This window comes from Photinus pyralis, unplaced genomic scaffold (genome assembly GCF_008802855.1).
Source record: "Photinus pyralis isolate 1611_PpyrPB1 unplaced genomic scaffold, Ppyr1.3 Ppyr1.4_LG3b, whole genome shotgun sequence".
NCBI lineage: Eukaryota > Metazoa > Arthropoda > Insecta > Coleoptera > Lampyridae > Photinus > Photinus pyralis.
Genome location: NW_022170510.1, coordinates 8,430,878 through 8,453,745, shown reverse-complemented (window position 1 = coordinate 8,453,745; position 22,868 = coordinate 8,430,878). Strand labels below are relative to the sequence as shown.

Below are 22,868 nucleotides of genomic sequence, written 5' to 3'. Positions count from 1 at the left end.
TCCCTCTCTTGTTCTGGGCCCTCAACAGGCTTGCGTCCAATTACAGAGTAACCAGCATAATAATGCCTTTTAGAGAAATAAATTAGCATGTAAGCAACTTAAATTTAAATTTAAAACTTGGGATGTATTTCATTGTAAATTCTGAATTAACCATGAACACATGTAGAGGTGTAGTACATGAAACAATAATTGAAATGCTTTCCTTGCTCTCTATTTATGATTTAATTAGCATTCAACTTCCCAGGAAAGATTCCGAAAATATTTGATGAAGGTCGCGTAAAAAGCTGGGCTAAAAGCGACTTTTGAATACAACACACCCGGTTTGCAAATGATCGATCTAAAAACAATTAAAAAAATCTCAAAAATTACAATTCTGTTAGTAATAATCCAATAAACTTGTCAGGAGAAGAAATATGCGATGTTGGGCGAAACACACTTTAACACGAATCTGACAGATTCTCCTCAGAAACAAAAATTCACTTGTAATACACCACAACTGTCTCGAAGACAATAACACTTAACTTTGTGGCTGCTCGGATGGTAACACTTTTTTTATTACAGCAATTGTTTCTTCATTATTGGCAACAGAAACTTTTAAAACTCAAAATTCTATGTGTAAACACTTCTTGCACAACATTAAACGTGTTTCCGCATTATTTAACTAACATGAGGACGATTCAGTTTTCTTTTTAAAATTGCATAACCGCATACAAAAATGCATCTCACAGACAAATACGCTCTCTTTCAAAATAACTCGAAACGGCCTCGTTTACTCTTCATTCTTTCCATTTAGTCAAAAACCACCTCTTCTAATAAAATCAACATCGTTATTCCCGACGACGCTCAACATTCCTCTACATCTCTAGAACACCTGCATCGCTTATCTCGCACGTGACATTTATCGAAACACCAATTAATTCTTATCCGAAAATTTTTTGATCTAGCAGCAATTTCACAGTCAGAACTTGATCACATTTCTTGTGATGATGATGCTGTGGCTAACTTCACGCCGTACACAATCCTTAAAATTTTAAGAGCGTTCAAGGGCGCCTCTAGCCAGATTTTTAAAATTGCGAAGTTCACTATGGAGCTTTCCCCTAAAACGTTATCGAAAAGAATTCTAGGATTTCTGAAACTCAACCAGTATTTCTAAGAAGATTCAAAAACTCGAAAAAGCTTGTAAAATTTGGTTGGGATTTTTATCAGTCCTACCCCATAAACCTCTCCACAAGTGAAATAATCATTTATAGCCTGGTGTTTGCTCGCCGCCTAGTTTATCACTATTAGAATGGGGTCCGTCCGAAAAAAAATTGTGGACGAAAAATAGTATTCTCAACAAATGTGACATCTTTATGTCCCCGCAAATGAGTACCTAAATTCCATTTATGGTAGAGGTTGATCGAAAACACATTATATTAATATACGTACTTATAATGCCTTTCCGCTTGGACGTGCGCGTGACAAACTTTGCACTCGTGCGGAATATACCTAATTATAGAAAATAGTGTGCCGATGTTGTACAATGTAATATGAATCTGTGAAGCAACATTGCTTGCAGTTTTAAAATTGCACACCCCTACTTATAACATCCATTAGGTACTTGTATTATCAACTGGAATGAAACCCTAACTGTACAAGTCCGTGCAAATGAGACTTTAATCAATACAACAATCGTTTACTCCGATTAGATTTTAATGATTTGTTTTGTTTCAGATTCCAATTACTTAATCAGTTGCGTTAGAGATGACACGTTAAAGTTAATAGACCTTCGAATGAACCAAATTATTTTATCCTTTAGGTAAGCTAAATGTGTGTTTACGGGTAATTAATTAGTTCCCTACTCGCTGCTTTTTAAAAAATAGGTAGGTATTCGCTGATTGAATGACACATCTCACGATCACAAAAAGTAAAACAGTAGCTCATTTGATGCTGAGATTAAATTGGGCAACCTTATTATAATTTATCCTTTGACGGAGGCTACAATTTTAATTCTCTTTCGAAGACTTTCGTCTTTGATGTGACGTTTGTTAGGAGAATGTGCGTGTAATCAAAGATGCGCCAGGTATATTAAAATTAAAGCCTCGCATTTGTTAATAAATGAGCCAGGAGTATACCAGGACGCGTCCTGTACAAGTAAGAAGGTTTAATTTTGCTGAAATAAACAGCATCTTCCCACGATCTTAAAATAAGGAATACATTGCTGTCTCTAAGAATTGTAATTATTAACAAAAGATTGGTGATATTGCACCTGAAAATTTACTGTCGGCGGATAAAGTGCGAAGGCTTATTTTTTAATTTTCCACTGCGAAGAAAATTGTACAAAACGTAAAAATCTATTAATATATTGTAGCGAATATTCTAGAGCGAGATCACGGCGCGATGAAAGATTAGTCACAGCCGATAATGTTTTCGAAGTTTTTGTGTGCGGTATATGCAAATTGAATCGTGTTTCATTTTAAGTTCCAAAATCGAACCCGAAGTGATAATAGTGACATTCGCGTGTTAACATCTACATATTATAAATTTGGGTACAAGTGAGTGATAAATAATAATCAATCTATTGAAGGACGGAATTCTTTAATAATTAATTGTACACAAATAAATTACGTAATTAAATGAACGTGACAATATTTAGTCCGGCTGTTTCATTCCATAAAAAAGGATCATTTGTTTCCGTTTTAAAAAACGAGGTTACTGCGTTTTACCGAATCAAATTTGCGGCCTCGTCGGTAATTTTCGAATATTTGAGCAAAAGGGGGGGGGGGCGGATGAATGCGATAATTTTATGAAGCTACGATTTTCGACCAGTAGCGGCTCGTAACCCATAGGTCTGATGAGACGCACTATAACAAAATAAAACAGGATAAAAAAATTTTCAAATAACCACGGAATGCGCCAAACACTTGCTGATAAGACCCGTTATCGCAACGTCTAGAAGTGTCTTATTTCTAACACCTTATCTAAATTGAATAAATTACAAAAACGATAAAATAAATGGCTGAATTTTAATATGGCCGAATTACAGATTTGGGACCTTTGTGACCGTCGAATTTTGCACATTATATGACAACGACATCCTAAGCAATAAAAATTGTAGTATACTGTCCAATTTATTTCAAAGTCTCCCTAGAGAACACCAATTGCTATTACGTACCATTTTTAGATATTTAAAAATCCGCCGTAATTCATTTTAAACAACTCGAGTGTTTGTCATCGTGAAATAAATTCGTCAGGGGGAATACGTTGAAAGTAATGCAATGAGTGGCGCATCTAGAGATGGTGAAATTATCGAAACGTCGCGTCGATCGCTGGGTGAGGCTGACGCTTAAAATCGTAAGAGAGGCAATGCATAAAACTAGAGTGGAGGAACGAAAGGGAAAATCGAGCAAACCTTCCAAACGCTAATAAAAAAATCAAATATGGAATATTAAGATGCAATCGAAATGTTGATTCACTGATTCGATTTGAAAATAAAAAAAATCGTCTTTGAATTATTTCGAAAGGCGTATAAAATAATGTGGTTTTCCTCCGAAGTTATAAATCTTGAAGCGTGTATCGAAAATTTTCATAACTGCAATGTTCCGGTTCGATAACGTCATGCGACACAGTTCAAATAAAGATTTGAAGCTGTACGTAATGTTATTTTGATAGGATTAAGAAACGCTTTCAGCATATCCATCAAGTGAAAAGGTTTGAAAATTCAAAGGAACGTTAGATAGAGAGACGGTTTTATGAACATACTAAAGTACCTCCAGTCAGCTAGTTTTCCACGAATATGAATTTCTATTTTTATATTTCTGTTTTCTGCAGGAGTTTACGATATCGCCAATAAGAATATTACGAGCCATTATAATATGTTACGATCTAAGTGGTTTACTGATCAGATCAATACTCGTCTTGTAGATTTGAAAACCCAATAAAATTCAATCGGGGATATAAAAATAAATCTAACAAGTCGAGGGTCAATTTTACGAGAATATCTGATATAAAAGTTGTTACATAAGTGGAAGTTAAATCGAGATGGCACGTATTCAACACCGAACTTTTAATCATTCTTTAATTCGTTTAGGTAATTCAATTAAACAATTTGGTAGGGGTCTAGAAATTTATTGATGCGTATTAAAAATGGGTTTCATTAACGAAGAAGGTTGGGTTTTGGTATGAAGCGCTTCCAATATTTTATCCCTAGTTATAACTGAATAATGGAATGGACGAGGTTCTTTCATTTTACGCTTAGTGCCTTCTGCGGCTTGATACAAAAAATATACTTGCGTCATTTTTTACCAACGTACGATCTAGACTCTGCTTTACAATTACAAATTTTCGGAGATTAAGACCGCAGAATAATTTCCATCGTTACGCTAATTATTGTAAATGCCAAACCCTTTATAATTAACTCTCGCTATTTTCAATTCAATTGTGTTTCGACTACATGAAGATCATTAAATAACAACCGATGTACCTTTAAAAACAAACAAAAGATTAATATATAAATTTTCAAGATTTTAAACAAATGATTAGGAATTAATTGTAAGACACAAAGAAACCATCTGATGCAACAAAACCGTAGCTACTATCTTTTATGAATAGTTTACAAGTGGAAGCAATTTCAAGTTACAGCAAGTCTGAGACTTTCTATAGACATTCTAAATAGTATATATGAAGATGTATTTCCACTACAAATCCTTTCGGAATCACTCCAAATGTCCGAAGAATTATTCATAGAATTCATAGAAACTTTCGGTTCGAATAGTGTACGTATTTTAACAAAACTTTCAATGCGAATTCCTCGTTTGCAAAATTAGAATTTTTTTGCACTGCTCCATGTGTTTCCAGAATACATTTTACATTCTCCGTAATGGTGGGTTTATACAACCATTATCATTAATTTATTATCGTTAGATCGTTCTTTATATTTAGAAATGGCCAACAGAAAGAAATGTATGGTTTCGTTGGTTAGCGACGCACAATAAACCTTTGTTTCTATTGGCTATTTCTGAATGATTTAATGAAAGTGAATTACTTGATAAACCTACCAAAGGAGCCTATGCCGAGATCCTAAGAAACTGAGAAAGCAAAGGATTTCATGGAGAGAAACGATGGGTGAAGTGGAAAAGTGATGGATGCTGAAAACGAAACATTTTGGATAGGATTTATTTGTTGAGAGTTCGTCATTGCAGCTTTCATCATAATAGATTGAGATTCATCAGAAATTCTCACGGAAAACGACCCAAGTAATCAGCACGGGCGTATAATACTTGCTCATTTCCCATTCCCCAAAAAGGCTACAATTTGCAATTAAAATCAGTGCAAAATTTAATGGAATTCAAAACGACTCGGTGGAAAATTCAAAAACGTTTCCGAAACTTCATCTTCTTTGCAATGAAAATCTAAATTTCTTTATTTTACATACCTTTTGCAAAGTTTTCTTTGATTGGAACGGAAAAGGCACTAGACACGTACACTTTCGCGACCGATAAACGAATGATTTGGAACTGTAGCGTTACAAAAGATAACCTCCAGGTCAGATTCTACCTGCAATAATAGTGAATCACTGCAACAATTTTAAAAGCGAAATCGATTTATCGAATTTATTGCAGAATTCACGGGATTCATTCTTTTTATGGAAACTCTCGTTTTTGAACGATTACAGAAAGATTATGGCATAAAAAATATATCGGCTACTTTGTATTATGAAGTGTTATATGTTTATTTCTGAAGTGGGTTAACTTATAACAAACATATTAAAACGATGAAACATTTGGCTGAGTGTTTCTGGCCGTATGTTATATATATTGAAAAAAAGTCTCTGTAAACCGTTGTATTTGACTATGTAGTTCATAATGCGGTACTATAATTTTTGTGTGCCATATTTTTTTAGTAATGCTCTAAATACGGCATTTCCATAAAAAAATATAGCGATGCCGCGGATCGAGGTTTGGTCCCGTCTCACCATTAGTCTCGGCGAGACTCTCTTTAACCCCCAAGTTTTTTTGTATTTATTTGAACCTACTGTTTTTTTTTTAAATTTTAATCATGAAAATCCATTCAAGTAGCACAAATTCTAATTGTTTACCTAAACCCTAATTGTTTGTTGTAAACGTTACTAATCTTAATTACCTATTTTACTTAAATACAGGAAGCTTTCGACAGCAGCATTTAAGTAACAAAGAATTCGGTGTGTCTCTCTAATTACCAGTTACATTTTATGAAAGCTAGTATTTTTTAGCTGTAGGGATGCGAATGGTAAAGAAAATCCTTAAAATACACATAGGTAATCGAAGAAATTATGTTTCGTGGTTAGCAGATATACAGCAAATTAGTTTATAGATACCGGATTTATCAACGAGAGGAATTATATCTTTAGTGTGAGATAGGACTGATTTTAAATTGTTATTAGATTTGAAAATGATGTTAACGTTATGTTTTTTGAAAATAATTTTGGAAAGTATTGGAGAGTTCGCCATTGTAAGGTAGTGAAACAAATTTGGTTTTTGAGTATTGAGTGTGACGGAAAGAGTAGTGGAATTTTCCAAATTTTGATGATTTAGGATTCTAAATTGGAGTTTTTGGATATGTTTTGAAGTGGTAATTGGTAGATTATTTTCAGTTCTGTATCGAAATTTAATTTATTCAAAGGTAAATTAAAAAGTCTATTGAAGAAGAATCTAAAAGAAGCAAGCTTGTGTTGCAACGGGTGGAAAGAGGAAAAGTGGATAATATTGTTAGTGGTGGTGGGTTTTCTGTAAACTTATAATTCTATCTTATTATTGACACTTTTAATCGTTAAATCTAGAAAGTTTAAAGTATTATGAGATTCAACTTCTAAACTGAACTGAAGGTTTTTATGTAGAGAATTTAGACTATTTAAACAGTTATTAAGGTCATCAAATATTACAAAAATATCGTCAACGTAGCGTTTACAGAAGTGTTCTATGGTGTGATTAGGGAGGAGTGTTTTGGTTTCTTAATGAGAAAGGAAAATTTCGGCCAAAAGGGAGGAAAAGTTATTGTCCATGGGGAGACCGGAGTGTTGAGGATATTGAATGTTGTTGAAAAAGTAGAAATTTTGTTTTCGACACCGATCTATTCAAAATTGACAAGTATCGGATGAACTTGAGTCGGATAATAAATCTTCAACAATGGATCTACATTCTGGGTAAGGGCGCTTGGGAAAAGGTTCACTAGATCTCAGGAAATTAGACTTTGAAAATCTGAGGTTTCGATAGCGGATAATTCGTGAGCAAAATCTATGGATTTTGATATGGAGTAGGTAGAATTCAAAGTGGTATTGAGCCGAGTAGAAAGTTTATGTACAGGACAGGAGGGATCATAGGGTTTATGGGAAGGGAGTTGTAATGTAATTGAATTCTGATTTTATAAATTCTTTTTTATTATACCTGAATCACAATCTCCGTTTTAAACACTCAAATGCGTGCGAAAAAAGGCCTTTAAAACACACGTGCTTTAAAGTTGCTAAGTAACGATACTTCAAGTATGACTTTTGAAACTGTCATCTGGATGAAATAAAAAGTCCTCTTAGGTCGCTTTCTGTAAATGCAGAACATTTCTTTGGCTTGTACCTATCCTTTGGTTGAAGCTTTCACAAACGCGCGGAATTTAGGGTATGCTTCCAAATCTGTTCCACTTTTTAATCGCAGCATTGCTTTAAAGTTTTGAATGAATGCACCAAAATATAGAAGATTTAAATACCTTTGACATTTCCTTCATATATCCCAGCATTATCGATGCATTTAAGACTTTATTCGTAAGTAACTTCCTATTCATCCATGGAAACAACTTTTCATATGCTTGATAATAGGCTTTACTGGATTGGGATTTTACACCTACCAACGTTTGTTTAGATTTTACAACAAGCGATTTAATGGACGGTGTATTATCTTTTTCAACGGAAATCGTTTTATTCACGAAGACGACAATTTTTATAAGCAAACGTCAAGTGACATTTCCATGGCAATCGTGAAATTACGAACACCCAGCCCACTTAATTAGACATGTATTCGAGTGTAACGTCGATATGATTTCATTGAATTTTTAAATTCTACTGCAGGTATAATAAAAAATACTATAAGATACACGTGTATAATTAGTCTTTAAAGCACTTGCAACGTTAAAGGCACTCCGCTTTGCGTCGTGCCCTTAAACTCGTTGCGCGTGCTTTAAAGACTTGATTTACACTTGTATCTTAATATACTATTTGTGGCACGATACATTTTCTGAATTTAATATTGAAATTTGGAAAACTGATGTTAAAAATACAGAAATCATCGCTTCTTAGGAAGTTCTCAACTTTTGTGACATAATCGATCTTATCTAGGATGACTAAGGCATTACCTTTGTCTGCCTTTGTAAAGATAAGCTTATCTTCTTCGCCTTTACATTTTAAAGATTTTAAGGTTTTCATAACTGATTTATTGAAATTGCCGGAACCGGAAGGGTGTTTTAGTTTTTGAAGTTTGTGAAGGCAACTCGCTCTGATGGAGTTAGTGTCAACTTGAGGAGTATCGTTACTAATTTTTTGGATAATACATTCAAGTTCTATTTTGAAAAAATGGATGTTTTTTTTGTTAACTAAAGAGGGGTTATGCTTAAGGCCAAGGTTTAAAAAGTCAATCTCATCTTTTACAAAGGTGGTGGTACTTAAATTTACGACCTTAGAGTGAAATTTGGGTCGGAGGAGTTATAATTGTGGTGACATTCATTCAGACTTTTGTATTTCCTTTTTTTTGAAGTTCAGTATGTATTAACAAAATAAACTCTGTACCTATACCTATGAAGCTATGATTATGATGTATATAGTTGCAATCCATGGCGTTCTAAGTGCCTTGAATATATGCAACTCAAGTTACACCTTTCTAAACGAATGTGTTCGGATTTACTAAATTGACTCGTTCTTCTGTTAGTTTTAGTACTTAATTGTCCGTCTGTGCCATGAAATGGGAAGATTTATTAAATGAGTACAACAGGCTACAATAAATTGTCATGTCGGCAGACATTAGTAATCAACACAAATGGAATGACGAGCACTAATATACTTCTAATTTCAGTTAGTGGGAGTTATGTTGACTAATCTGTTCGTGATCACAATATAAAAGGATTTCCCTTTCAAACGCATTTTCTGAAAATAATTGGTAGTTACACTAAACTTGACATACCAGTCCTCTGTCAAACAAGTTTTAAGCTCTAATATTGTTAAGTTTCACCCCTAACAAGGCCCAAATACTTCCTTCTTTCTAACAATTTTTAATATTCCTAAAATTTTCAATTAAAACACTTTCAATTATTCAAATAGAAGTGATTGTTGATACATTTTGTACCTAACATCGTTTGAAAAGTAGGCGACTGGGACGAAATTTACATAGACTGGGAACATTCTTTCTTTGAAAATGGCCCCTCATGTCAATTATAAGGGTGGGTCTTGTAAATACATCACAAGAACAGGAATTTTAGGAATTCATCTGCATAACAAATTGGACACCCCTTTACCTTACAACAGATAAATTGTTGTTTTCAGTTAAATAAAAATGATAGACTTAGACTGTTTTTGCACGATTATACATTTTTCACTCTGCATATATTTAAATAGAATGGAATACGTGTTTTTGCTGGAAAAACATTTTCTATGATATTGGCTTTGTCAATCATTTCGTGCGGTGAGATTTATTTTATTCTCGCGTTTATGTTTCTACGTGTGTAATATTATGGAAAGTAATAAACGTAACAATCATGACAAACACAGTAGCGGTTGCGTATCATATCAGCACTGAGAATAGTTGCCAATTTAGTGTAATTATTAGTTAGGTAACCCGCAATACACACAGGTTTAGCCAAAGTTGCATAAAGACAGGCGTTTTATTACCTAAGTTTAATAGCATCACGTAACCTACTTCGTAGGGGTTTTCGACCCGTTCTTTAACGATTACTGGCCGTATACTGCAATAAGTTTTGCAATAAAATAAGTGTATATACTACTTTATTGTCCCTTTCTTTGAACGTCAGGCTATTCATTAGACCGGCTACCTATCTCTTGATAAAAATGTTCACTCCTCAAGTCAGCGCAATTTCGAAATAGTAAACAAAAACCGTGAATGCAATCCGTAATTTACGACTTTGAATCAAAATCTTCCCTCTATGCATTTGGAAGCTTTAGTGTTATTACTCTTTTGATGACCAGTCACCATGTAAAGATCTAAAGTTAACCTAACTTTAACTGCAGCCTCATATCCCTTTGGAATGTCTGCTTCTTTGCTTTAATTTTATGTCACCCCATTCTCCTAGCATTAAACTTGTACCTACGATCAATGAGGAACTCATCTTCTACATAAAGTCTCGATGTAATGTAGTTTTAGTGCTCCCCTACTTAATTAATTTGTATCCTTAGGTTTCAATTTATTGTTATTCAGGGTTTGCTTTACTGTTTGCGTTGCAACGCGACTGAATAGGGTGTACACGCGTTGTTAAAATAAAGACTGACAATTTTGTACGTTATTCTATAAGCGCGAATTAATTTGTCACTTGCAGTTACAATTATAAATGGAAGCGATGCTTCTAGACACTAAACAAGTAACCTATTTATCGTATAGCGTAGGTACCATATAAAAACTGTTATTGCCAAACAGTTGCAGAATTTCACACACAAATGCATTCATTACATTAAGTGCAAGACATTTTTTATGGTTTTTGAGGGTTTTTACAGTGTATTTGTATCAGAAGGCACTTTCATCACATTCGAGAACCGAATATTCCTTTGTGCTGATTTATGCGCGTACTCGTACCTACGTTTTGTGTGGCAATATTAGCAGAGAATCTGGGGTTATAGCTTAATATCTTCGTTTATAGATAACCTTTTAATAGTAAAATTTAAAACTGATGTGTAACAAATTAGAAGAAAGAGAAAAGAAAACGTTTCTATGTTGATCTGGAAAATCAGTTTTTTTCGAATTAAAACGCGGGGACTAGTTTGACTTTCAGCCCCTCGATTTTTTAAGGTACAAATTCCACTACTACTTTACAACGAGTTGTGCTTGATGCATATTAGATTATGCCGGTGAAATATTCGAAAATAGTCTTTTGATACATGGTAGTTCCAGCACTCAAATCTCGGGGGCCAACTTGACTCTTAGTCCCCACGTTTTTTTACGAATACGGAATGAACAATAATGACAATGGTGCATATGGGATTGTGCCTTTCAAATTTTCGGAAATGGTCTTACGGTACTCGGTGGCTCCTGTACTCAAGTCCCGGGGACCAACTGACTCTTAGCCCCAACGATTTTTACAGATATAAATAGAATCTATATAAATAAAAATGAATGTTTGTATGTTTGTATGTCTCTTATGCCTGCCTAAACCGTTCATCCGATTGCGATGAAACTTTGGGGAATAGTTGGAGGTATGTCCGGGAAGGTTTCTATATAATAAAAGAAATTCCGTCTGTCTGTACGTACGAATGTCCCTTATGCTTGCCTAAACCGTTCATCCGATTGATACGAAACTTTGGGTAATGATTGGTCATATTTCAAGGTTTTTATGTAGGTAAGTAAATAAAATTGTATTCGTCCTGTCTCTTATGATGCCACTGCCAGCTGCCTAAACCGTTTATCCGATTGCGACTAAACTTTGGGGGTTATATAGTTCTTTTTTTGTTGTGCTTGCGTTATCGAAACATGTGACGCTCTAAGCTAAGGCAAGCAAATAGGACACTCTTTTCTTAAAAATGAAACCAAAGAATAGCCTAATTAATTTACGGAAATAATCGTCAAGATATAAAATATAAATTCGTACCTACCTACCCTACATCTGCAGCTGATTTAAAAACATGTCCGCAAATTCTATTTATAAAAAGGGCAAGGTTTGCCGTGACTACACAATTCATTTCAACCTGTCCCTTTGAGGACGACCCAACATGCAATTAAGCCATAAAGGGATTAAATTTACCAAAGGTTTAAGAAGTAATTTAAGATTTACTATAAACTACGGTAGGTACGACCAGGTACTCATTGGTACGGGCTTTCTCTCGCTTGGAAAGAGTGTCCAAGATAAGGATGTCTATCATGGAGATCGAAACCATAGAAGATACGATGATGGTCAAATTAGAGAAAAGATGCGCAATTAAACCATTATTATCGTGCTTTAGAGAAAACAAAAAAATTCCGATTACTTCCGAAGATATGACAGAAAAACCGAAACTTGCCGATTTTATGTTTATTTTTTGCTGGTGTTATTTGAACAGATACAACGAGAAAGACAAAAGACACTTTTCTCATTGCCACTTTTTGAACTCTACAAGACAGCACCCGCGCACAACTTGCGAGCATACCTATCGGATTAATTCCTGGAAAATAGAAAAATGTTAGATACATATACTTGCACGATAACTTGCACGATTAAGGGCCGGTTCTACAATGCTAGTATATACCACGGATAAGCTATTCTTGGAGTAACATTCGAAATTTTGGTTCTACATTTCCAGAATAGCGTTATTCCAGGTATAAAATGGCGGATAAGTTATCCCTTTGAAATTGTTTGGATATACCAGGCATTAAAGTTATTCTCCCATTCTATTGGTAGCGGCTTTGTATGTCGTTCTCATTTGTCACTTACTTGTCAAGCTGACAGCACGTGTTTTTTGTGATTTTTTTATCAAAATCAAAATGAACATACATATTTTCGACTCTGAGGAAGATGACTGGGATGAGTTTGAGAACGGACATAATCCGAAAATGTTTAGACGTCGGTTAGCTGACGTTATTTTGCTTTACATAACTAGAATGCCTATTCGATGGTTTACAGGCCAAATTTCTTTGAAGAATATGCCGATTTGGAATTCTTTACACGGTTTCGTCTGCAAAAGCGTACATGTGAAATGCTTCTAGAAATGATTCAGGATAGAATTCAAAGTACCAGAGACAGAAATCATGCGATAACACCAACAACAAAGTAGCTCTTAAGTTTACGTTTTCATGCAACATGCTCAATTCAGTTGCAGATTTTGCAGGTGTTAGCAAAACCTCTGGCTGTGGCATTGTGACCCAGGTGACCGATGCAATCGCCTCTCTTCATAATAACTTCATAATACTTCCTACTAGACCCTTGAATTCTNTTTTTTTTTTTTTTTTTAGTTTTTTTTTTGGGGGGGGGGGGGAGTATCAGCCAAGGCTGCTGTACCAACTCAACTCACTATACATTTACAAACATCTATGCTCGAACCGGGATAGCGCTGCCATTTGCCTCAAAATAAACATTATAAAGTCTCCCTCGTCACCATTGTAGAGTAGCAGTAACAGTAACTGTGCTTAATGTAATTTTAATTCCACTAACTAAAGTAACAAATGCGTGCATTCGGGAATCAATTTACCCTGACACATTAAAGATATCAAAAGTTATTCCTTTGTACAAGAAGGGAAATAGAGATGAGCTGAATAATTATCGACCTTTGTCAATTACTCCCATTTTTTCAAAAATTTTTGAAAAATTATTAAAAAAACAAATAATGGATTACTTTGAAACAAATAACTTATTTGCTAATAACCAATTCGGTTTTCGTTGCAAACAATCGACAAGTAGTGCAATATTGAGGTTTACGGATTACATTTTGGATAGTTTTGAAAATAGTGAGTTGTGTGTTGCCAATTTTTTAGACCTAACAAAGGCTTTTGATTGTGTGACTCACTCTTGCTTGTTGCAGAAGCTGTCAAAATATAATTTTGTGGACAAATCAGTTGCATTATTAGAGTCGTACCTAAGTAATCGCACACAATATGTTTATAATGATTCCGAATCTAATTTTAAAGAAATTAATACGGGAGTGCCGCAAGGTTCGGTACTTGGCCCTGTGCTCTTTTTGATATACTTTAATGACATTACAAATGTTAGTCATGGGAAAGAAATGATTCTGTATGCAGATGACACTACCCTTTTAAGCAGATTTCATAACCCAGCAAACATAAACTTTCTGGGTGTTTACATTGACCCTAAACTGAATTGGAATGATCACTGTAATAAAATTGTATCGAAACTGTCAAAAGCATGTTTTGTTTTAAGAAGTTTAAAAATGATTGCCTCTAGACATATTGTCATTAATGCGTACTATGGTTGCTTCCATTCAGTTATGAGTTACGCTGTAATTGCATGGGGTCACTCGGCAGGTATTAAACGGGTCTTTGCAATCCAACGACGTGCATTGCGCATTATTAGTAATTTGGGATACAGAAGCTTCTGTAAAGGTAAATTGATCGAATATGGTATTTTAACTCTCCCTTGTATATACATATTAAATTGTATAATTCACTGTAAAGAAACTCATTTGAATTACCAGACAGGACGTGATATCCATCAATACTCTACCAGACTGTGTGATAATATTGCTTTAAAACGGATACGCCTTACTACTAGTAAAAATTGTAACAATTATTATTGCATAAAGTTTTATAACAAAGTACCCTCGGATTTAAAAACACTGCCTATGAGTAAATTAAGAAATGCTGTGATTAGTTACCTTAAGAATAACGCTTTTTACACTTTTGATGAGTTCCTACTAACTGATTGGTGTTCTAATATTCTGTGATATTTTGTCTATTTTACTTAAGTGTTTTACAGTATTTTAACTTGACCTTTTTTATGTTATTTATATGTATAAATTGCTCTGTTAGTAGATGCACTAGTTTATAGTAAGTTGACGACACTGATATAGTTTATATACTATGATAGCTAGAACATTTAAAGATTAAAGATTAACAGAGTAGCATAACTCTTTTTTTTATATTCACTTTTCGTATTATTCTAAGATTGGTGGTTTTTGAGAAATATAAAAATTTCGATTCTTGGCCTTGACATAGACATAGGATATTCTAAAAAGACAATTCCTCATCGCGCCAGACAATACTAATTAGGATTAATTAATCAAAAACTAATAACGAAAAAATTTGAATGTACAATATACTGTAACGTAAATTTAATTACGTAGTTTTATTTATTTACGAGTACAATTAAGATGATGTCATATTCGCCTTCGTTATTTATCTCCGATGACCAATCTTTCATTGCGCCTCGATGTCGATCGGGATTTCTGGAATATTCGCTACGTTATAATCAAACGTCAAAAGTATTCGATTTTTACGTTGAGTTAGCATGCAAGGGGACCTAAACAAACGTCGAAAATGGCTACAATAATTGCATGTAGAAATGCGATCCACCGTATGGTTGAAAATAAAATTTGGAAAACTGTCTGATATTCACTGCCACGGCGATCTCCTGCATTTAAATCATAAAACAAAATAAACGGTTAGGTCGGGAAAAAATCCAAGGTATGACGAAGCGAGTGAATGCAGAATGAATATTGATGAAAGCTTAGAAATAAAATGGCGTATAATTTAAGTTGCTTACATAATTTTAATGCCAGAAAAGTCGTTTCTGTGACTGCGATCATCAGACGAGGACACGTACAGAACTAGATCGAAGAAATTTTAATTAAATAATTACATCATGCCGATTTCAGTACGTTGTTTATCTTTGGATGGATGAAATTTATCAGTTCAGTAAAATTATTGTATTGATTGTTGCAAGGTCTGTGACCGCCCTTTTTGTCCCCTTATTTCTCCTCTATTTATCAACCACTTTTAAACTACTCTTTATTGTATCTTAACATTATTTATGTTTACACGTGCGACGTGTCAGATAATGTAATGGTTGTGGGGTGTGTCTGTGTGTGGCGTCTGGATCGTCTGACACGATGCTGTCAATCAGTTATCGCCCAGAGCGGCTGAAAAATTGCCATATATTTTCAAGCGTTGAGAGTACCATGCTAAAGGCCTTTTAAAATTAAAAAAAAAAACGTAATGACTAACGAACGCTGAGCGAGTTTTATTCAAATTGTCAAAAACAATTAAAGCTGAACTAAATGCTGCGGAATCACAAAGAAGAGGGATGGAAAAACAAAAAGCAATAAAAGGGAAAAGCTAGAAATTTATGTGATTTTCGTAGTGCGTGTCGGTAATCTATCGGGATGTTATCTATTCAAAGCTTGCGTGCGCGATTTATTTGCTATCGCTCAGGAATTTGCTTCAGCTATCTATCAAATTTTGTCTGGAGGCAATTTCGCATTTCCTACAACGTGTAAAATGCTTAACTTCTTTAACATTATGAAAGTGGGTTAAGTGGAGACGCCAACAGGTCCTGAGATAGCGACGCTGATAGTACGACGCTCCAGGCGCGTCTCTGATATCACTATGTAGTCATCGTTTTTATCTTATGTCGTTAATCTTTCAACAGTCAACATTTACACGAGCGAGGCGCGAAGAAGATGAATATTTCTAAACTTTTCGGTGAGATCTACTAATCGACGCAGAGTTCGTCCTTTTTGTCTTACCACTGTTTGTGGAACTTCCTTTTTTCCTCAGCATAAATTTTCCGTTACAGCAATGAACGGATGTATCTTTTATCCAATTGACATAAACTATTTTTATTTGTTACAGCTGCGACGACTTCAAAGTTGGATGCGATTGGTCACGTGCAACGTTTAGTCCTGACGGGCAGTACGTGGCTGTGGGCTCTGCAGATGGTAGTGTATTTATATGGGGAGTCGCTACGGCTAAAGTTGAGACAGTTTTAAAGGATCACGGGTAAGTATCAACATCTTTATTGCTTGATGTACATACTGCTTCTTAGATTGCATACAGAGCAGAGAACTAGGTTTTGCTCATCTTTACTTCCCGTGTTTCCTTATTTCAGTATTTCATTAGTACATGTCCATATATCTTGCTTACTTTCATTTTCACTTTCATTTGACGATCTCAATTCAAATCGGTCGGGGATGCGATCTAAATAATTGCAAGAATTAAAGATTGTGGGTTCTACCTCGAAATGCGGTAAATGTAATTAATAACAACTTCAGGATCTCCCCATAAGCGTATAATATGAAATAATGTAGTTAAAATGGTTACGACATGTTTCAGACCTTAACTAGTTCCACTATCAACGAAATTTTGACATTGTGTTTGTCAAAAATATTCTTAGGGTTTTTCGGTCAATTTTTTGTGACCTAACCCGATTTTTCTGTCTACGGTGACTGGCCTATAAAAATTATGAAATATCGTTGAACATTGTTAAAGGGTTTCATAAAAGCTGTTAAATGTTGAGCAATTAAAGACTTTTAAGACTTTTAAGAGCCCTAGAATGATCTAAAGGGCTATTGGGGACAATCAAAGAGTCTTGGAAGCTCTTCTTAAAAGCTCTAAAGCTCGGAGGAGAACTCTTTAGAACACTCAAAGACATGTTCTAAGAGACTCTTAAAGACCCAGAAAAGCTGTTAATGAGTAAAAATGCCTCTTGTAAACTTTGGAGAACTCTCAAACGATGACATATTAGTATTTTTTCGACACTTAAAAATGCTTTAAAAAGCTCTTAAAGATTCTTAAGAACTTCGAGACTCTTAAATGTCTTAAAGAGAGAAAGGAACTTCAACAAACACTAATAGTTTTCAAGAGTCATCAACTGGAATCTTTTGGACAAGGGATCTCCTTAATTATTACGTACCTATAAGCAGTTTTCTGAAACATTACTGCTTTAGTTACGTTCTTTAACTGTACATCCAGATGAAGCCCTAATCACTTATTAATTTTCATTCCTGTTACTAAACCTAACTTCAATCACAATAAATTTGGGTTGAAAGCAATTTTCCATTTTGCACATATTTCTCTGTATGCTGTATAGTAATGTAGTGCTCTGCATGCTTGTAATTGTTTTTTGCATGCTCAATGAAGAAGTGTTGGCCTGTTCTCCAGGTCAGCTGTAACGGCAACGTCGTGGAACCCGTTTGGAACATACCTAATCAGCGTGGATAGATCGAAGAGGGCTGTCGTCTGGGGAGATTGAGCGCGTCCCTTCTGCTTTCAATAAATAAATCATTGCCTACTATAAAATTTGTAAGAATGCCGTATTGTACATTTTATGAATATTGAAATGAATTTTTCTAAACAATGTTAAACAAAAAGAAATCATGATATTGCTTGTTATTTGTAAATTTTGTAATGGAACAATATTGTTACAACATTTTTAATGAAGTCAACTCGTGTAGATCATAGTTGTAGCTTAAGTTCGAAACTGTTTTATTATCCATTTTTACATCACGGTATATTGTAAATATATTTTGTTATTAAATTTTGTTATTTCTTTCATATTGCCTAAATTATCGAGATTGATATGATTGCAGCTAATACAATATTTTGTTTTTGAAGTAGACACAACTACCAAAGTTGGAAAACTGAAAGTGCATATGAAGGTAGGTGGGAATTTTTTTGTCGTATGTTAATATCGCTACCATAGTTAACACGGGTATTTTTTTAAATTAGACTGCATGTTTGTGCCATCCCGGATGCTCAACTCAGCGTATAATAATGTTATTTATTTAAGTACCTCATATGAATATTTTATCTGTGTTTTCAGACTATTCAAGTAGTAAAAACATTACTCGAATAGTTATCTTACCTTTTCTTGTTCTTATCAAAAAAGAAATACGCTTGTAACCTTTTATCGCCCATAGATTAAGAATTTGCGGCGCTTTTAACGAAAATTTGATTTAAGATTTTATGTAGGTATTCAATAGTTCTGTGAAGTGATACTAAAGACTTTAGGATATTGAAAGAAGTATTTAAAATAATTGTTTGTGGCGAGGGAGCCATATTTACGAGTATAGTAGCTGTTCATTAAAAAAAAGCAGTTATTTCCATTCTTACCACCTTAAGTTTCGAAATTCCCATTCTTAGAAATGGAAAACTCACCATGTATAAATAATATCTATTTACTCTTGGCATACCTTGCTCGTCAAACGACGCCATTTGCATTGGGGCTCTTGCAGTGTGCTCAGTACAAAATGTTTTTTGAAAAAATCCGTAATGTTTCGTGTTTTATAAGTAAACGTACCTTAAACTCTCTCATTAAATAAACTACAATAATTAGATTTATATTATCTTTCCTTCTAACAGGTGCTGTTTCGTACATAAAAATAAACCTATTAAAGTTTGTGTAGAAATAATACCTAGTGCTCTAGTCCCTCAACCATTCTTTTGGAACACCCTAAAATGCCCATTAAAAAGATTCCTTCTAGTTACGTACTTGACCATTTCAAGGGATCTCTATTTTTACTAGTTAGATCAAGATTAGTGCTTTATTAATACTGTATGTAATTAAATTCTGGGAAATCATTAAAGCCTGTACAAACACTAATTGGCTGTCACAAACTTAATGCGACCGGAAGCTTGGGTGGTTTACATAGACTAATCATATCAAGGCGTAAGATTTAAATTACTGCGGACAGGGTTATTGCCATTGGTGCTACTTTTAAAACTAACTAGCCAAACTTGTTATATTTCGATGCATTTACCACATTTATAGATGAACAACACTAGGTATAGGTAAGTATGTACTTCCAGAATGGATAGTCATTATTGCCCACACTAACAACATTTTGTGCTAGAGCTATATTCGACTCCTCCAGGTCTGCCGGCGGAACAACGATTGCGTATTTAATTATATTTTAAAGGATGGAAAATGCTGCTACGTCCTTTATGGGACCTTGAGTCCTGCCACACTCGTGAATAGGTATGCAAAAAAATGCTGTGGCTAATAGCACAGATACCACCCGCACACACGCGCATGTGTGATTCTGCCCTTGTAGGTCTAAGAATATATGTACCAAACTTGGTTCCAATCGGTTCAACCGTTCAGCTGGAAATGAGAGTTTTTCCTGGGTTGCTGCAATTGTTCAAAGTTAGCAATCCAAAAACGTATAAAACTTTAGTTTTTCAAATTGCAACTACTATTTTTGATGCCAGAAATGAATGTTGCTTTGAATTTTAGGGCCACAGAGATTCACTTCTGGCATCAACAGTAGTTGCAATTTGAAAAACTACACTTTTTGACATTTTTTGACTAGTAATTTTGAAAAATCGCAATAGCACTGGAAAGTTTTTCAAAACTTTCACTCAAAAATTTCTTAAATTTTAAGGATTTGCCTCCTAAAAAAGACCACCCACTTATCTTGAACAGTTTACGAAATATGAATTTTTGAACGGACCTTTGCATCTCCCAATTTTTAGAGAAAAATTGACATGTCAAATTTAAAATTTAAAACAAAATAGAAAATGGTATGTTTCATTTAAAAAACCAAGATGACTCCAACTTCCGGTATTTACGGAAGCGGCACCATCTTGAAATTACTTTATTTCAATTTCCAATGGCCCATTATGGCTGTGAGCCAAATTTCCCTGTGTATTTTTTAAAACGCTAAAATGCTTCAAAAAAATTTTTTTTAGTACTTGCAACTGCCCATGAAACATTTGTTAAAAGCGCCACACTATCTTATGGGCGCTAAAAACGATGCACGTACTTTGGCGTCGGCTCTCAGAGGAGACAATTCTGAAAATTACTCAAAATGTTATATTTGTGGAACGTTTCTACAAAATTCAAACCAGAAGAGTGCAAGTTCAGTTGGATTGAGTGTTTGAGGTTCCTATATAAAATGTGATTTTGTTGTTTCGAATTTGGAACCCCCTCTTACTCTCCCCGTATACTGCGCCAGTGGCAGACGCGCCCTTTATCAAATTTGAGGTGATAAAATATCACACATTTTTATATCTTATTATAAAAGCCGCATTTGTACACTGTATTTGAGAAATCAATTATTTCTATGGTTTACCACGAGGTAACCAAATATAGTAATTGTAATTGAAACTGCGTCGATGATGAATAGTGCAGATGTTCCAAACCTTTAATTGACTATTGACCGCACTTTCCGCGCTACAGAGAGGGCTTATACGCGAGACATGCTATCGGTCTATGTCAAGGGATTTCATTAATTGAGATATCCCATTTCCTATAATACCTCCTTTCAGTGTCGGTCTCTGCGCTTTTCACGAAATCCATTAAATTATCGAAAAATTTAGAACAATATATTTTAAACATTCACCTCCCAGTGTACGTTTCAGTCAAAGATTTGTAGTCCCTTATAAAAAGTTGTCGATTTATGACGGAAATGTTGTACTAAATCACTTTGACATCTCTTTGTATTTAAATTTATAAGGCAGCTACCGTCAGTGTATAAATCCTGAAGTGATTCGATTCTTTATAATATAAAATATTCACTTAACATCCAATCCCTTAGGCGTGGAACATTTCGCAGTTGTGTTCTGAACGCCACAATTACGAAACTTTACGAAAAAAACGCGAACGCTTAATTTTATTCTGATTGAAGACCATTTCTTATAGCTGTAAACTTTAGTTTTACAGTTTTAATGCCTGCTCAAATTCTCTTCGAGACATCCCCTATTTATATCTACACCGCCACTCATAAATAACCAAATAAATGTGCCTAACGCACCCCTATTGGCTATTGTACCACGACCCCACAAAAATAATTTCTGTACAACACTTCTGTTCATTCAATTGAAACGTTGTATTAGGGTGGTCAATAGACCGTTTATTAGCATTTCAATAAACGAAATAGTAATTTGATTTTCCTTTACCTTTAATGTTAATGGTTTGTCACAGCGCTGTATTATTTATAAATTCATAATATCTGTAGGCTAGGAGCTGAAGTGACGGAAATAATACTACTCAACCGTTATTAAGGGAGTAGGGATGTGGCGGTATTTCTTTCCTAATATTGAAAATATAATCTCCACAACAATAATCCTAATCCAATAGTCCTTTGGTACTGAAACTTTTTACCCACTTTTTTTTATTATACCTGAATCAAAATCTCCGTTTTGAACATTCAAATGCGTGCGAAATCGGGCCTTTAAAACACAAGTGCTTTAAAGGTTGCTAAGAAATGTTACTCCAAATATGACTTATGAAACTGTCATTTGGGGCTGAAATAAAAATCTTCTTACGTCGCTTTCTGAAGATTTAAATACTTTTGACGTTTTCCTACAGCATTATTGATACATTTAAGAAAACAATTTTTCCTATTCTTTATAATAGGCTTTACTGGATTTGGATACTGCACCTTCCAACTTTTCTTCTGCTTTTGCAACAAGCCATTGAATGGACGGATTTTTATAAGCAAACGTCAAGTGACATTTGCATGGCAATCATATGGAATTACGAATGAACAGTCCATTTAAGTAGATGTATTCGAGTATGAATATGATTTTATTTCTCTGATTTTGAAGTTATATTGCAGGTATAATAAAAATACCATAAGAAACACATGTATAATTGACCTTTAAAGCACTTGCAACGTTTAGATGCACTGCGCTACGCATCGTGTCATTAAACTCGTTGCGAGTGCTTTAAAGACTTGATTATACACTTATCTCTTAATATACTGTTTGCAAGAATGTTTTAAATTATTTTGTTTGGCGCTTGAAATCCCCTCTTTTCGTTGTGAGTGTGTTTAGTTGATAGTGATTGAGAATTTGAACATTGTTATTTTGATATTGTTACAGTCCACATATAATTATACCGACTTAGGTTAATAAGTGTTTTATTCATTTACCTAACATTTTGGTCCTTCGAGCCGGATAAGAAGATATCAGAAAGCAATCCAGGTGTCCAAAGAGCGTCAATCTGATAGTCTGCAAGTGTCCACATACCGATCCTTTCTTATCACGTAAGCAATTTTACCTTTTCCATTTTATAGAATTTTGTGTGGTTTCAATTTCTAAAAGATGCCTAATGCAGTGGGCCTTAAAAATAATAAAAAAATGATTAAAGCGAATTTAACTCGCTTTAAAAATTATATTGAATCAATTAAAGATTTAGGATATGATGAAAATACATTGGTTCAATTAAAATTACGCTTAGTTAAAATAGAGCCTTGTTTGGAAAAATTTAATGATTTGGAAGCG

General features: G+C 34.4%; 1 protein-coding gene across 3 annotated transcripts in view; it reads left to right on the top strand.

Annotated features, from left to right (window-relative positions):
- The window catches only part of LOC116167233 (autophagy-related protein 16-1-like), a 40,386-nt gene extending 22,209 nt beyond the window's left edge, over nt 1–18,177 (top strand). Inside the window, exons 3-5 of one of the 3 annotated variants that reach the window (XM_031482511.1) lie at nt 1,714–1,798; nt 16,494–16,640; nt 17,802–18,177. In XM_031482511.1, the coding sequence (XP_031338371.1) occupies nt 1,714–1,798; nt 16,494–16,640; nt 17,802–17,892 (323 nt within the window). In that variant the 3' untranslated portion in view covers nt 17,893–18,177. Of the gene's footprint in view, nt 1–1,713; nt 1,799–16,493; nt 16,641–17,780 lie in introns of all 3 variants that reach the window. The other 2 variants (XM_031482510.1, XM_031482509.1) reach the window with 2 other exon arrangements.
- Nucleotides 18,178–22,868: the final 4,691 nt, after the last annotated feature.